Source organism: Pyrgilauda ruficollis, unplaced genomic scaffold (genome assembly GCF_017590135.1).
Source record: "Pyrgilauda ruficollis isolate IOZ18807 unplaced genomic scaffold, ASM1759013v1 scaffold145, whole genome shotgun sequence".
Taxonomy (NCBI): Eukaryota; Metazoa; Chordata; class Aves; order Passeriformes; family Passeridae; genus Pyrgilauda; species Pyrgilauda ruficollis.
The window spans coordinates 503444-515138 of record NW_024513099.1 but is presented as its reverse complement, the minus strand read 5'-3'; the positions used below and the strand labels follow the sequence as shown (position 1 = coordinate 515138).

At 41.2% G+C, this 11695-nt stretch overlaps 1 protein-coding gene across 9 annotated transcripts in view; it reads right to left on the bottom strand.

Moving 5' to 3' along the window:
• Positions 1 to 1433: 1433 nt before the first annotated feature.
• The window catches only part of RPS6KA2 (ribosomal protein S6 kinase A2), a 202208-nt gene continuing 191946 nt past the window's right edge, over positions 1434 to 11695 (bottom strand). For 5 of the 9 annotated variants that reach the window (XM_041460561.1, XM_041460562.1, XM_041460564.1 and 2 more), the window contains 3 exons: positions 10162 to 10279; positions 9075 to 9212; positions 1434 to 8698 (listed from right to left, as the gene is read on the bottom strand). In XM_041460561.1, coding sequence (XP_041316495.1) covers positions 8573 to 8698; positions 9075 to 9212; positions 10162 to 10279 — 382 coding nt within the window. In that variant the 3' untranslated portion in view covers positions 1434 to 8572. Of the gene's footprint in view, positions 8699 to 9074; positions 9213 to 10161; positions 10280 to 11695 lie in introns of those variants that run through there. The other 4 variants (XR_005954601.1, XR_005954599.1, XR_005954600.1 and 1 more) reach the window with 4 other exon arrangements.

The following is an 11695-nucleotide window of genomic DNA, read 5'->3' as shown; positions in this document are numbered from 1 at the left end:
TTTTTTTTTTTTTTGTTGTTGTTGTTTGTTTTGTTTTGTTTTGTTTTAAATTTTAAATAAGTGTGTACCTCAGGGGGAAAAAAAGCATGGTTACTTCCCCATTAAGTGCAGAGGTTTAAGATGGTTGCCAATACAAGTTTCCTGAAAGGGCTGTGTCTTGATTAGACACTTGAGTATATTCTGGAAAACCTTCCTCTCAAATATCTCATTTATTCTTTTTCTAGCATTGGAGGGAAAGACTATCATCTGCCTGTCAAGGCCCTGGCATGACCCATGGCTTCCTAACCAGGTCCTCTGAAAAGTTAATGTGTGTCCAACAATGGATAGATTAGCTCATTCCTGGTCATGGTCATATTACGAGAGAAATTAGAAGTGGGAATGGAAGACAAAGCCTAGATTGTTTTGGGTTTTTTTTTTTTCTCTTCAGTTTTCCTATTTGTTCTTGTATATGATTGTGGTTCTCCAGAGAAGCCTCCTTTTTTAATTGCTGGGTCTATAAAGACAGGTGTACCAGATTTATTTGCCTTCCTACCAGAAGAGGCTATAAACCCACAAGATGGGCCTGTGGGGCAGAAACCTGGTAAGAGAAAGGCGGAATGCCTCATGGTAGATGCTGAGGTGCAGAGGAAGAGGATGGGGAGGGACATGCATGTCCCAGTGATGAAGGACATGAGGACTAAAGGAACAGGAAGTTTCTTTTATGAACAGAGAAAATACAGGAAGGACAGAAGTGGGAGTAGGACAGGAGCAGCTGGCAGGAGAAAAGAGACATGAGACTACCTATGCTCAGAGCCGAAATCCTACAAACAACATTCTTAAAGTACAGGTTTGCTCAGTTATGCTTGCTTGGACCTAAATCACATGCTGTTCCTCCATCTCTGGTACCACATGCTGTTCTTGCAAGAAGCCTGAGCCTGACTCACCACCTTTGTGATGCTGCCAGGTCTGATGACAATCGAGACATAAATGCCAGTGTAACTGTGTGCAGGCTCAGATGTAATGTCAGGGAAGCAGAACCAATCCCTCAGAACAGGAGGGGTTGATTTTGCTTTTGTGATCACTAGGAAGTCCAGCAAACAGAAAAGGGTATGCACGCTGCTTGCCAGAGACCAGCAGTTTCCAGAGGAATGGTACCTTGGAAGATCTCAAGGGGGCAAGGGAAATTCATGCTGAGGCAGCTTGTGTGAAAGCACTCATTTGTCTGGCACTGAAATCCTAAATTTGTCTAGTGGGTGAACTGTGCGAATGATGGGCATTAAAGGCTTACTTGTTACTTCCCAAAACAGAGGTTTGAGTATTCAGGCTGCACAGAGATAACAGTTCCAGATATAATTTGAACAGGTAACTGCGTGCTTTTACTGTGACCAACACATGGCATTCAAATATGGCCAGTGCTCAGGGACTGGAAAGGAAGTATGCAAAAACATGCAGGATCCTTTTTGTTTTTCTTTTTATTTCATTATAAAGAAAGGAAAGGATGGGCATGCCAAACCAAAATGGCAGAATACAGACAAAGTTGAGCACTGAGGCTTCTCCTTGGGGGCCATCCACAGTAAACTCTTGCCTTGGTTGGGTACAGCTACACATCCCTCCTGCCAGGAGGAACCCAGCATGCAGCCAGCCCTTCAGCACAATCACAGCTCTTTGAAGTTAGTTTGCACATTTTCACAATACTGTCAGCCCACGTCATGGTGGGGCAGCAGCAACTGAGGCCAGCAACATTAGCAGCAGCAATATGGGATACAGGGCACAGAAAAAAAGGAGCAAAGATCTTATTTGCAAACAATTGTAGGTAACAATATAGAAAGTCCAAAGAACATAATTCTACTATAAAAATATTACACTTCATAAAACCATGTACTATTAAAAAAAATCTATTCAGAAATGCTAGTAAACATAACAAGTATCTGTATACTGGCTGCCCTTTTCATACAGGAAACATAAAAAGCATGAGCCTCAGAAATCATTATTTTGTAAACATGAATATGCAGCCTGTAAAAAAAGTGCTAGATCATGGTTCATATTTTGTCAATTTAGTACTACCCAAGTAAATTCCTTACACGCATCATCACCTAATGGCCAGACTCCACTACTGCAATAGGAAAGAGGACTTGACTCTGAGCTCTCCCACCAGAGTCACTGAAGGTGCATATGGATTAAGGAATTAACACAAGAATGAAGGCAGCAAGATTTGGGTCTGAGTAGCAAATCAGAAACAATCTTTTAGCAACTGTTTTTCATTTTCTGCACTTCAAATGCATATTTTCTAGCCTCTCCTTTTAAAATTTACCTTCATCAAGGGGGGCATGCATTTTCCTCATTTTCCTTTCAGGCTAAAGCAGCTCTGAAAAATATGTCTGTAACATCCATTTAGGAGACACAACAGAGCACAAGTTGACTCTGTAACTATGTATACCAAAGCAAGAAGTAGTGATTGAATAGTTAGACACTGAACATCATGGTTTACACAATACAGGACAACAAAAAGGGCCAAAATCTTAATTTTAGATTCTAAACTTTGGGCTGCAAAATGTTTTCATGTGCAAGCCTTGTGATGACATGCATGATCAGATGCTGGCTGACATACATGGGTTGTCACATAGTTGCACTTGGAAATGCAAGGTCTAGGTTGCAAAAATCTATGAAGAGAGTTTAGATAAAATTTGACTCTAAGACTTACTGTAACTTTATTTGTTCTGTAACATTTTTATTCTGCACAGGCTTCAATTCATCCTTCACCTGAATACTACGAGTTTTAGTTCTGTACACACTGAGAACCTTACTTTTAATTTCATTTTATCTTCTGAGTTTAAATTATCATGTTTTTGCTAACTTTCAGAATAGGACAGGGTGTACAATTGTGTGTGTCTGCTGTGGACAGACATGGAGAGAGGAGTGTGGGACTGTCTTTACACAGGACCTGAGGTACCAGAAGCAGCTAAGCTGCAGTTTTTTCAGGCAACACAAGATTTCAGGATCAGGGTCAGCTGGGAGGTAAGAATATACACTTGTAAAGGAAAATGATGTATACTTCAAAAGAGGAAAAGAAAAACAGGCTTGCACATTTTACTTTTTTTCTTTTTAAATGTATTACACTAAAGCATCTTATTAACATTATTTTAGACCTTTTTATTTTAATGTAAGGAATATATGAATGGTTGTGCCGCTTGCCTGTCTTTTAGGATTCAGATATGTGACTGTGGAGCTCACGTGGCTCTTGCTTAAAGGTGTCATCTCTGGATGTTCAACAAGGGAACTTTGCTTCTAAATATTTACTTTGGCCTTTCTGATACACACATCCTAAGAGAGGGCTTCAAAACACCTGCCTGAAAATATTTTTCCAGTGAAAGCTACAATATATTTTCTGCTATAGTAATCTGCTGTATTTTCTGTGTTTGACTGCCTTACTCCTTCTAGGGATCGAGAAAGATGTAGCATGCCCCAAAATCAAGAATTTACTCTGCAAAAATGGAGGATTTAAAAACAAATATATCACTTTTATTAAGGTAGTGGCAAAAATACATACAGTCAACAATATCTCCCCATGACATGCCATCTGTGGCCGTACACCTTCTGGTTACAGGGAAGAACTGTATGAACTTGTGGCAAATTTTCAGAAGCCTGGACATGTCCTTCCTCTCTGTGCACACAGCTTGGCACTGGGAACCTGCTGCTGTACAAACATCACATCATTTATAGCCCTGACTCTGAGCCACACCTGGACTCTGCTCAGCATAACACAGCAACAGAGGGACAGAGGTGACACTGAACTTGTAGTCAGTCCAGTGTATTGAGAGCACTGTTGGCTAAACTGATTCTGTTGCCTTCCTGCTGTCCCCAGCCATTTGTTCTGACGCACAAACATTTGCTTTGCCCCATGGTGACATGGCTAAGGGAGGTGTGAAACGACAGATGAGCAGTCGAACCCAAGGGAAAGTGACTGCCTGCTATTTTTTGTGTCAGCACTTGCATATGCTGGTGTAAGTTCAGTAGACCAGCAGCGTAAGAAACCTTTGTGCCATCCATGGATTAGGGCATGAGCCAAGCCCTGTCATAATTCGTATCATGGACACACAGCAATTGCATACTTGACTGAAGTTTGGATGTATTCAGAGGTACCAGAGCTGGGTACAAGTCGTTGGAAAGAGCTGAAAGGGTCTGGCTGAAAGAGAGCCCAGTATTACATCCAGGGTTAGACGAAGTACAGGAACACACAATCTGTACCTCGTAAGAGGTACATGACATGTGATGTCATGATATCACGTCACACATGACATGCTTCACTCAGCTCTCTGTGTTTGGGCTATCCCCAGCACCCTGGGAGGTGAAGAAGATTTTTTTTTTTTTTTATGAGGAAACAAAGCAGAATCTATTCTCAGGTAGACTTATTTTTTAAATGTAGAGATAACATGTCTGTGAGGGTCAGTTGTCATTTATTGAAATGGTTAGGCTTTATAAATGCTAACTGCTGTTAAAACTTGCTTAGAAAAAGTTAAACAGATTTTAAATAAGTGAAAACTCATGAGGGGCACAGGTCAGCCCTCCCTTTGAGCAGCATCTCCACACCTCTGCCATATAGACAAGCAGTGGTGCTGTGTAGGAACTGGGGTAATGTTTCCCATGATATTCTTCATCAGGGCCATCTGGCTTCTTCAGAGTCCTGGAGCTGCAGAGGTGGGGTCCAGCTCTCCAAAATTTGGGGATATACTTTGTCTTTGCTGGACAGACACTTCTCTCCTGGACTGAACAACAAAACCTGCATGGATATGGTCCTGTGCAACCTGCTCTAAGTGAACCTTCTTTAGTAGGGTGGTTGGACTAGATGGGCTCCAGAGGTCCCTTCCAACCCAGACCATTCTGTGATTGATTTTGAACTGGGCTTCCAGATGAGCTGACTGTGTCTGTGACAGGCACACTGGGGTATGCCTTGGACACTCATTGCATTGTGCAGCTTGATGGTTAAAAATGTAACTATAATATTTGTAACAGCCTAAGGCACTAGGTCACTTTAAAGACTAAAAACTTGCAAGATGGCATGTTCTAATTAAAATAGATTTTTAGACATTCAGGAGTTAAACATACCATTTAGTAAAAGTCTCTTAAGGTTATATAAAGAGAGAGAGAAAGAGAGAGGCTAAGCCTTTTTCAGTTTTCTCCTAGAAAGAAAAAAACAAAGTGCTTATTGCTGACCTATACCATGGCCAGGAGTCTAGAAAGGAGATGCTGGTATTAAAGCAGCCATTGAAGTAATTAGGCCACAGCCTAGCATCCTGTCCCAGATCCAGCTGGGCCAGGGGAACCAGTGGGTGCTATCACTTAAAAATAATGAGTGCCAGTGGCATATTCCTCGCTTTCTGCCTCCCTTGGATTTGCTGATGGAGGCTTTTGGATTTCAGTCCAAGTGAGCTTGGATCAGCAAGACTGACAGTGGAAAAGGATTAATTGGGTTCACTTGACAGGAACAGGTCAGAAAACTCTCAGAAAAGCACCACTCATGGCAGGACTGCAGAGGGGAGACTGATCTGTCCTTGGAAGTGCATGGGGATGCACATCTGGGGCAGAGGGGAGACTGGATGGGGAAGTTTCTTCCATGGATGGGCACAGCCTTTTTTTCTACACCCAGAGTAACCATTACCATTATCAATGACAGATTTCACAGAACACTGCAGACAAATCTCTCTGTATCACCTCCACCTCTGATTACACTTCTACCTTTATTTGGACAAGCTGGGACAGCACCTTTTTGTGCATGTGTTTGCATACAGACACGTATGTGCACACATCTGGATGCACTGGCAACAAAACCTTAATAAACAAAGCTCACTAAATGTATGGGCTTATAATTATTTATAGGCTTATAAAGTAATTAATGAGCATGAAGGTGTATGAGTCTGTATGTGTCTCTATGTTAATAGTTGGTGGGTTAGAAAGAGGAAAGTCAAGAAGACATTAAAACCCTTAAACTTTGGGAAGAACAACATCCTGTAAGCTTGGCCTACAGTAATATTCAGTTGAAAAACAATGCTTAAAGAATTAAGACTGAGTATATCTAGAAAGAATGAGACTTTTTCCAGTGGTTGTGAGAGAAAGCAAAGTGAAGCAATGCAAGATGACCAGGAAATCTCAGAGAGAGACAAAAACTGTACATAACATTTTCAACAAGTCTTTCTGCCCATATACAACACAATACAATTACTCCGACCATTAAAAATACATTTTGTTGAAATACCACATATCAGCTGGGACCCCAGAAAATCCAGCCCTCCCTCCAGGTTGCTCTTTGCATCCTTATGCCCACCTTGCCTTCTTCCAGGACAGAAGTCACTTCAAGGGAAGCAAGGCCTGGCCAGAGCTGTTCTGCACCAGCCAGGATATCCCTGCCAGTGGATGTCCTCAAGGTGTGCTGTTAGCAGAAACGTGTGAGACTTAACTTCTAACAAGCAGAAAATTCTAAAGGCAGCAAAAAGCTGACACTGCGCACAGATTAGCCAAAGGAGAGAATGTGGGCTGCTGTGTACGCAAGCGCAGACACCCACCTGTGCATTTGCACTCATCAGTCCCAGCCAACTCAGCCTCTGTGTGAAGTTTCACAGCACTGTTTATTTTAGAAAAGAGAGGGGCTTCAAGGAGAGCTGCTTTGCAGCAATCCTCTGTGCACAGCACATAAACTTTAACATTAAATATCAGTTTAAATTATTAAGAATAAATTTAAATTTAAAAATAGACTAATGCAAACAAAGAGACTTCAGTCAACACTGAAACAGAGATAGTTTTAGGAAAAATATGACTATAGCAAATGAAACCCCTTGGACAATCTGAGGCAGTGATCTGGTAATTCCAGTTCAGCACCGAGATGCACAAACTACCCAGCAAGCAAAAATTACCATGTGTAGCAAATGGAGCTCCATGTTCACAGCCCAGTAGCTTTTCCCACGAAGCATCTGAGGTGACAAAATTCACTCAGAAAATTAAAATTAACAAAAGTAGTACAAAGAAGAAAGAAGAATATTGGTCAGCTTGTGACCACCAGTAAGCCAAGATGGGTAAGAAAAGGAATAAAAAAATAGTTCACATCTGGCACCACAAACCTTGCTTGCTTTTTTTGAAACTAGGGAATGAGAAAAAAGTCCATTTTGCAGAGACCATTTCAACAGTTTTCTTTCCCTGGACCTGGAAAATTCAGGTATTAGGGCATAGAGTTTTTGTTTTATATGTATATAAATACACATGTACATATTCATATAAATATAAAAGCAGAGCATCCTCCAATTTCTCCTCATAATTTATTATTATTAAAGCTTGTAACAGAGTTGGCTGAACTCTTCAGAAGTGGGTACTCTCTGCACCCACATGGCATGGGGAGTTTAGGTCTGCTAGAGCAGAACACCCAGGCAGGGACATGACATGTTGGGTGATGGAGGCAGATTTGGGTGATCAGCCAGGGGAGGGCAGGGAACAATGACTGGAAATGGCCTCTCTTGCTCCAGCATGGCACTCTGGGCTGCCAGAACGGCTCTCAGTGAGCAGACAGGGTGATAGTGTGGGAGGACAGCTGCATCGACCCGCTTGGCCCCTGGGCAGCCTAGCCATCCACCATCTTCTGCACCAGTCACTGAAGGGGGACTGCCCTTGAGAGGGCAGTCACAGTCGGCCCCCTGTACACGAGTTGCCTTTGGATTATTTTCCTTACTGTCCTCAAAGCCACTCACATCTTTCCCTGCCTTTGTTCAGTTCTCCCAGCCCCCTCACCTAATCCTCCCAGGCCTGCTTGCTGGCCAGGACCAAACACCTTTCTCCTGCCTGATCCACAGCCTCCTACTCACACTGCTTTACATTAATGCCTCCCCACAGTCTTATAAGACCCATTCTTTTCCTCAGAAGACTGAGGATCTCAGAGGTTTTTTGCTCTCTGAGACTTTTGAGCAAGTCAGTGCTGGTGACACACTCTCCTTGAGAGGTGCTAGCTTCCTTCCAGAGAAGGCAGGGGCAAAGTGCAAAAGATTCCTCAAGAACAGAAGGTATTTCCACCACCAGCAGCTCTCTCTACCTCATGTTGTTAAGCACTTGTTTCAAATAAGCTATTACTCATGTGTCTCTGCAGCCTTCACTTTTCCTGTAGTGAGTGGAGATCAGTAGATGTCTGCTGGTGCCAAGTCACTTCATCATAACACATGCTGGAACAGCATTCTAACCCGACTGTGTTCTTCATAGCAAAAAGTGCTTTTCTTGAGAAACAAAATGAAAGTTGTTCCCATGGAACATCTTACAGACTCAAAAATAGTTTTCCTAGGGTGGAAAGGATGGAGCTTGCCTATTTTATTTGGCTTTATCTCAGTAAAGAAACAGAGCTACTGGCAAAACTGGCACATCTTTGTGAAGTTGTTAAACTCAGGACCCTGGCTGGAATGTAAAAGAAAAGATTTAGCAAATGAGAGCTTTGCCTTACATGGGCTTCTGCTAGTTCTGGCAATTTCATGTGCAGGTTGTCCAAAAAAGTTCTGCTAGCCAAGTAAAAATGAAACTTCTCAAATAATAAACTGTGGGTTTTCAAGGAGGCCTTTTTGAGGTACTGCTACAATCTGGTAGAGGTAAGTCTTTTCATGCCTCGCCGCTGAGCCAGATTGGAAGACAATACGGGCTCCAGCCTTGGTGCTTGAGGTGCATGGTTTAAAGCAAAGTACGTGGCTGCCATTGCACCCTGTAAAACAGAGAAAGAGAAAATTCTGAGCTGAAGTTAATTTCTTTGATGCTTTTCTCTTCCCCTATTCAGTATCCTAAAAAACTGTCACACATGCACAATTACCAGGAAATGATACCATTTAGGCTGGTAGATAGCTAGAGTTGTCTCAGATTCAAAATGGTGAAGAGCAGTATGTGCCATCAGGTTACTACAATGCAGCCTAAAGGTAAAAATACTGAGTAGGTGACAGTCAAAAATACAGTTAATACAGTGCCATGTTAAATTTAGCCTCTGTGCCAAATAATCTTCCCAACTCCTCTATCACTTTTGAAACTATTTACACAAATGACAGCTCATTCTGCAAGCAAGGATGAGGGAAGGGTGTAGGAGGTACCTTAACGAGGTGAACATCCTGTCTGCTGAGTTGGTTTTGAGACAGGTACTCCCTGTTCACTATCCATGGATGTCTCAGGACTTGGACTGCTGTGAGGCGCTGATGAGGGTCTACATGAAGCATCTTAGACACAATGTCCTGGGTTGAAAAGGAAGAAAGCAGTACAAGGGAGAAAGTAATTAATGGCTGTGCAGGTTTTGCTAAGATCTTTCTGTTGGCAGTGTCATCATTAGCATGTTCAATGGGGAGAGTGATGCACTTTAGACAGGCTTTATGTTCTTTAAGTGTCAGGTCTTCAAAATTTCCAAGTGTAATGTTCAACTCTCAGCTAATAATGCAGTCAAAACATAATGTGGAGGGCATTAATCTTACTGAATAACTGTTTATTACTGGTGACCTTGTAGGAGCGATAAACACCTAGGGAGAGGATGCCATCTGGAGGCATCTCCTCACCAACTTCCAGGCACACTTATAAGAGTAACTTAGAAGAGAAACTCAACACTCAGGTAACTGAAGTTCAATTAGGTTAGTTCTACAACATCTAAACATTTTAATTTCAAAACTGGACAGCTGATAAAAAAATTTACTGTGAGGCTCATAGGTGCTGGTAGCAAGATTAATATGTTACTAGGATTGCTTGCAGTTTTGTGGTGGAAAGTATCAATGTTCTTCCATTGGATAATAACAGTTTCTAAAAATGAAATCTCTTGCAAGAATCTTTAAAGCCAGTCAAAGCTTCTGATTAATGCTGGGCAACTAGAAGCTTACAACTTTCCTGTCCATTTACCTGTCTCACAGACTAGTGCACAGCTTCATCCCTAAAGATCTCAGCACCAGATGACTTTTTTCTCTCCAGGATTTCCTTGCTTTGTGATAGATGGGCAGCCTAAACTGTGATCTGTACAAGAATTAAAACATTAAAACTGCCTGCTCCTAGTTACCTGAAAAGCAAAAAGGCGATACATGCATAGACCATACACCTGTGGCATTGACAAACCTACACTTCTTTTAGAAGTGCAGTTGTATCAAAGAAAGAGTTCTGTGGTATTTAAATCTTGAGAGAAAATCTGAGAAAGGGTTCACTGACCTTTGCAGTATCAGATACTGAATCCCAGTTTCCTCCTGTAAGAGCATATTTGCCACTGCCAATCCTGGCCAGAATTTCCTCTGGGGTGTCATCTGGTCCATTTGCAAAAGGAGTGAAGCTATGAAGGAAAAAAAAAAAAAAAGAAGGAGGGAGAGAGAGAAAAAAAAAAAAAACATGTAATTTGCAAGTACATAATTTCTAGGTTATAGTATTAACTGCCAATGATTAGAACAGGAATTTAGTTCCAGGATGTACCACTGATACTGCTGCTTCATTTTCACTCAGACTATACAGGCTGGTGATTCCTCATATTGATCCATAGAGAAAAAGACAGATTCCTTAATTGTTTTTTAAATTTTTCTTCTGTTATAATTTTTTAGGAATGGAATACTCTTCATAAAAATAGTCAGGTGTTTACCTCTTGATTTAACTCTGCTTTATTGCCAACACCTTTATTGCCAATACTAGTACCTTGGTAACAGCAAGAAAGGACAAAAATTATAAAGCAGAAGAAAATTTGAAACAGAAAAAAAAAGAAAAAAAAAGAAAAAAAAAGCTTTCTAATCTATTTTGCAATGCTTTGTTAACTATAATGTGCAAGTCAGTTGGGCAAAAGAAATTACCTGCAACAGGTTATTTTCTTGTCCAGCCAGTCAGAAATTACTTGTAACAAGCACCCAGCTTGTGACAAAATCAGTGTCACATGCAGAGGGTATACTTTTTGTCTTCAGAAAGTGACAAGAGATAAGGTTTTTGCAGCTGACTAATATCTACCAGGCCAAATTTCACTCTGCAATCTTGAATAGCTGTGTAGGTTTAGAAGGAGTAGGTATTTTGGATTTTTATATTTTTCACTCAATCTGTCTTTTCTTCAAACTTGCCAGAGCAGTTTTTAGATTGTTAAACAGTTGGTTTGGCCACAGCTTCCTATCCCACCTGGCTTCTGGTAGCAAATTCAATTCCTCATGCAGTATTTTCTCATTTTCAAAAACATTTCAGTCTTCATAGCAGTTCAGCCCAAAGAAACATGCAATATTATTCCAATCTATAGTTATCAGGAGGGATGCAGTAAGAGTTAAGGCCTGGCAAAAACTCTGAGGTCTATCAGTAGCTCCATTAACATCATCCCTGGCTGTCTGAGCCCTCTCTGCTCATAGTGAGGAGAAAAGTCCTGGACATAAAACATAAATACTTGTCAGCTCCTACTAATCTCCTCTAGTCAGGAAGAACAAGGCCACTCATAAATGCAGTGGTGGCACCTAAAAAGCATTTCTCAACTGATTGTGTTATTATTATTTTCCCCGGTGTGCAGCAAAAGAGAGATGCAAGTTACTGGCACTGTCAGTAAACTGAATATCCACGAAGTTGTGCTATTTGTATTTCTGATTCAAATATATTTGGGTTTTCTTTTCTTCATATTCAATAAAGAAGTATCTTGAATATAATCTACCAAACAAGTGTAACTGTGGGTAATGTGTTAATTTTATTTTACTGATTCCAGCTGTGTAGCAGCCATGGGCATCAGCCAAATAGA